Here is a 5,180-nt window from a genome sequence, read left to right on the forward strand (position 1 = left end):
TCCCTGCGCCCGCCCTTTCTCCAGCTGGGCTTCCACGGACTTTGCTAATCACCCGGACCGCATCTGGACGCTCGGGCTCTGGGGCTGCACAAAGCTCAGGTTTCCTTTGGGGGCTGGAGGCGAGAGGAGCTTTTGGGGCCGAGTTCGGGGCAATTGCGGGATGGAAGTTAGCGAATTTGGGCAACTTGCCTGTACTACCCAGTCTACCTCTGCTCTCTCCCACACGCACGCCCACACAGCCACGCACACCCACGCACACACTCCTCTCCTTATAAACCAGCGCCGCGGGGCTGGCCGCTCACGGAGTCCCTGCCTAGCCGAGCATCGGACTTGGAGTCAGAGAGACGTGGCTGCGAATCCCGGCTCCGCCACTTTCTAGCGCTGTGACCTTGGGCAAGTTACCGAACCTCTCGGAGCCTCTCCTACTCTTCTGGTAGCGGGGTTAGAGCACTGAGCAGAAGCGGCCTGCCTAGGAGGTAGCTCAGCCTGCGGCCGTTTAGGTCACTCCGCGGGCGCTCAGTAAGTGTTGGTGAGGGGCAGCAGCCGCCGCCGCTGGTGCCAGAGTGCGTCCCCGCGCGCGGCCACACCGCGGGGCCGCAAACTCGCTGCGGAGGACCAGAGCCCGCTCCCCTGCCCGCCGGTCGGTGCGGTCTCTAATATCTGTTTCTGACACAGCACTTGCGGGACGGAAGCTCGGGGCCTTGGTGAACTGTGTGCTCGTGCCCACCTTGCAGGGATGCTCCAGGTCGCCCGCAACTCCGGCGGCTCCACCTGGGATGCCGCGAGGAAGGCAGCCGAACTGTCCGCAAACAACGGGCCTTTAGTTTTCAGGTGGCGAAACTGACCGGTCTGGGTTAGAGCGCGTCCAAGAGGAACCGCAGTACTGTTTGGATTCTTAAATTTCTCTTAAGTGAGAAAATAGCAATCGAGATGGAGCCATCCAGTTGGTGCCACTTTAACTTTTGGTCCCCCAACAGGTTAAAGACGAGAGCCCCCTACCTGCCTTTCCTGTCCCTTCTTTCCTTTCCCCACTCCCATCTAGGCGGGAGGGGCTGTGGGGCTAAGGGAAGGTCTGAAGAGAAGGGCGGGCGGGAACTTGTATCAGAGCCTCCAGGCACCAGCGTGTGAGGAGGCACTTGTTGCTCTGGGTTGCCGACCGCCTCTAGCAGTCGTTTCACAGTGGTCAGCTCTCGGCTTGAGGAGCAGGCTGGGACGCTTCTGAGCTGCCAAGTTTGGCCTTCGAACGGGCTGGGTGGCAGTGTGAAGACAGAAAATCAGACCAGCAGGGTCAGGAATTTCCATCAAAAACTGGATTCAACACTTACTGAGCGCCTACGGAGCACAGACCCAGGCGAGGGGCAGACGGGGAGGTGGGGGGGGGGCAGGGAGGGTGGGGGAGGGGGGCTGAGAGAGCGGCCAAGAGAGACAACAGATCTGAATGGAAACAGGGTCCTGTTTAGGAGAGCTCACAGCCTGAAGAGGGAGATGTGGTAAAGGGTCTTCTTCCCCAAGAACTGATATTAAAACTTTTTTTCTGGCTCTTTCTTTTATTCTATAACTTTTTCCCCTCCCTTTTTTATTGTTGTTGCTATTGTTTCTTATTTTGTACACTCGGGTACATTTGGGTGGCATAAAGAAGGAAGGCTGGATACGAACAGAGAAAGATGGGCAGGGCCCCTTAACGTTTTTCTTAGGATGTGAAAATTGCTTAATACCGAAGATGCTGGGCTCTGGAAGACGACATGGATTAGACTCCTTGTCTTGTGATCACTGGCTTGAAACATGACTGGGTAGCCTCAGAGAAGAAACAGGCCTCCAATCAAGCAGTGGTAGTGATGACCCAGCAACTGTTTTTTTTTTTTCTCGTGTTTTCTCCCCCACTTTTTCGTTTCTCTATTTTCTTGCCTCCCTACCCTACAAGTAAGTGGTGCAAAAGACAATGAAGAGAAGTAGTAAGTGGCCACTTTCTAGAAGTGTCTGAGCAGATTCTTAATGACCACTGGGGGAGGGAAATGTCAAGGAGAATTCTAGGCTTGTTCGAAAGATTAGACATGCTTTTTAAGGTGTGGGAGATTCTTGGGGCAAAGGGTATTTATAAATACAAAATTCGACATCTCTGATTCATCATGAAGGCTAGAATAGATGAAGCTTAAAAACAAGCTTCTAGGAAAATAACGAGAGTTTTCAGGTGAGGAAATTTTTGGGGTTTCTGGTTTGAGGGAATTATTTTTCCCTCACCCCCTTATCCTTCAGCACTTGAGCTAGGGAATTATTTCTTCAGCAATTGAATCATTCTAGGTATGATTCAGTGGTCAGGCGAGGCCTATGAACATAAGAGTGCTAGCTCCTGCTCTCAGAACCACTGCCACTTGATAGGAAAGCCATTGAATCTCTGTTCCTGTTTCCCTTCAGGAAGAAGTATTCCCATTTGTCACTACAGATGGGTATGGCTGGGCTCAGACCAGGTGTCCTGGGAAAGCCCTGTGCTACCTGGGCTGTCTTGGAGGGGGCTTGAGGCAGGGAGGAAATTGAGACATTCCTTGCTGCTCTCTGGCCACCTCGGAGCCCCCAGCCCACCTTTATCAGCCTGGCTTTTCTCACACCCATATCTGAGTGAGGGCTTTGGAGCTCCATGGCATTTACGTTGGGGACTGATTCCTTCCCTGGGCTACAGCCTGCAGCTTTCTAGGTCTTCCTTGCCCTCTTTCCCACTTTTTCTCAGTCCCAGTGGAGGCCCCAGCTCAGAAGCCAGTGGCCCATGAAGACAGTGTGCTACTTATGGATATTTATGCCTTCAGAATCAGGAACAGTGCCATGCCACCCCACACACACACTTGGGGCTCTGAAATCACTGGCATGGGAAAGCGGTCATTGTGTACCCTCTTGATGATGTGGATAGCTGGCTACCTGAGCAGCACCTGGCTAATCAAGCAAACAAAGTTCCAGCTTGATCTTTTTCCTTGCTCACATGGTCTCTGGTCTTGGATCTAACCCTGTCACCATCCTTTCCTCGTAGCTGTATGTAATTGCCCTGCTTTGGGCTTTGCTAATTTTTTCTTGGCTAATGAAACCTTTGCCCTTATTACCTTTTCTCCATCACATACAGCACAACAGCTCCGGCTGGCAGCATCACCTCCCACCAATTTATCCAACTTCTGCTGAGGCTCTGAAATGCCAACGATGTCGAGACCTGCACTTGATGTCAAGGGTGGCACCTCACCTGTGAAGGAGGTAACTTTTGCCATTTTACAAGTAGAGACATTTAGACCTGGGAAGATGAACTGGTCTGGAGCCACCTATAGGCCCTCCTAGGTGTGGTGGCTAGTGTCCTTTAGCAGAGAGGAGACAACAGGGCTTTCTCTAGGGAGAATGAGGATAACTTCTGCCTAAATGTGGTCAAACCGAACCCAATCAGGTTGTTGAAAGATGGCAGGGTAGGGAGCAGAGAATTAGAATCAGAATAAGACAACACCATTGAAAGGATTGGGGGGGGGGCAAAAAAAGAGAAAGGATTAATGTGAGGCTGAGCAGAGGGACAATGAGATGCCTTTAGAGTGATGTGGTGGAGGGAGGGAGATGAAAGCAGCAAAGCCACTTAGGAGGGCAGGTGCCCAGCATGAGCACTTTGCTCTGAACACTGAGCTCAAGAGGATCCTCAGGCTGGGAGCTTAACTTTGCAGGGGGCCTTCTTACTACCTCCTCACCACTAGCCCCAAATGAAGTGCATGTAGGAGTTTTCTGGGCCTGATATTATGTTGCACCTTTCTTGTCTTCTAGGATGCCAACCAAGAGATGAGCTCTCTAGCCTACTCTAACCTGGGGGTGAAAGATCGCAAAGCAGTAGCCACTCTGCACTACCCCGGGGTAGCCTCAAATGGAACCAAGGCCAGTGGGGTTCCCACTAGTTCCTCTGGATCTCCAACTCCAATAGGCTCTCCTACCACCACCCCTCCCACTAAATCCCCACCCTTCAACCTGCACCCTGCCCCTCACCTGCTGGCCAGTATGCAGCTGCAGAAACTTAATAGCCAGTATCATGGGATGGCTGCAGCCACTCCAGGCCAACCAGGGGAGGCAGGGCCCCTGCAAAACTGGGGCTTTGGGGCTCAGGCGGGAGGGACGGGGTCACTCTCTCCTCCTGCTGGTGCCCAGAGCCCTGCTATCATCGATTCGGACCCAGTGGATGAGGAGGTGCTGATGTCATTGGTGGTGGAACTGGGACTGGACCGGGCTAATGAGCTTCCAGAGCTGTGGCTGGGGCAGAATGAATTTGACTTCACTGCAGACTTTCCGTCTGGCTGCTGATGCCAACTGTCCCTAAACATGAAGGAATAAAGCCACCAATTCTGTTGTAAATAAAAATAAAAGTTACTTACAAAGAGTTGGACTAACTGGAGGTGTTCATTGAGGTCTAAAGATGTGTTGCATGGTCTGGTGTCTTTTCAGCAATTCTGAGGCCCGTGGTGGGGTGTGGGTGGATAGCTGGGAGGGAGCTGGATGGGATGGGAGGAATAGGGGTGGGGCGGTAGGGGATTGCTTACAAAATTTCTGCCATTATCTCTTCAGGAGCCCAAGTACCTAGCCTCATTGCCCTAAGTCCCCAGGAACACTGTCCTATTCAAGGTTAAATACGGGGGCTGATTGGGGGCATTCTCAGAAGAAAGACTGATCCAGACCCTTCCTCAGCCTCCTCACCACTTGCACATACAAGTCTAAAGGGTTGCCCTGGCCACATGACACACACTTCACCAACCCTAAAAGCCATCCCCACCCACTCTATAGCTCCAATCCAATTGACCCATTAAGGATTTGCCCTTTTGCCTTTGAGCAGTAGATAGGACCTAAATAGGATCCTATGACCTGAGAGCTCAGATTTCTCTGGAAAATTCCAAAAGCTACAGACTCCCAAGATTAAACTGAAATTCTGATGCCTTCTTCAAGCCCCTCAGACAATTGCTCAGGGCCTCCCTCCAAGCCTGGTCTGAGCGTCTCCCTGACTCTGGCCTCCCTGGCTCACCATGTATAGGGACAGCCTGTTTATTAGGGCTGTCCTCTCCATCTTAGAGATACAAATCAGGGCTGGACTTGACAAGTTCAGCTTTTGGGGATGCCTTTGCCCTTAGATTAACTGCTGAAGAGGCTGTGGCTTCGGAAGCATGCCAAGTGACAAGACAGTAGCA

The 5,180-nt window shown here is 52.2% G+C and overlaps 1 protein-coding gene across 3 annotated transcripts in view; it reads left to right on the forward strand.

Annotated features, from left to right (window-relative positions):
- The window catches only part of CITED1 (Cbp/p300-interacting transactivator, with Glu/Asp rich carboxy-terminal domain, 1), a 5,265-nt gene extending 884 nt beyond the window's left edge, over positions 1-4,381 (forward strand). The window contains exons 1-3 of one of the 3 annotated variants that reach the window (XM_015569657.1): positions 7-99; positions 3,107-3,231; positions 3,778-4,381. In XM_015569657.1, the coding sequence (XP_015425143.1) occupies positions 3,172-3,231; positions 3,778-4,305 (588 nt within the window). In that variant the 5' untranslated portion in view covers positions 7-99; positions 3,107-3,171 and the 3' untranslated portion in view covers positions 4,306-4,381. The other 2 variants (XM_006752580.2, XM_006752579.2) reach the window with 2 other exon arrangements.
- The last annotated feature ends 799 nt before the right edge of the window (positions 4,382-5,180 follow it).

This window comes from Myotis davidii, unplaced genomic scaffold (genome assembly GCF_000327345.1).
Source record: "Myotis davidii unplaced genomic scaffold, ASM32734v1 scaffold5090, whole genome shotgun sequence".
NCBI classification, from domain to species: domain Eukaryota; kingdom Metazoa; phylum Chordata; class Mammalia; order Chiroptera; family Vespertilionidae; genus Myotis; species Myotis davidii.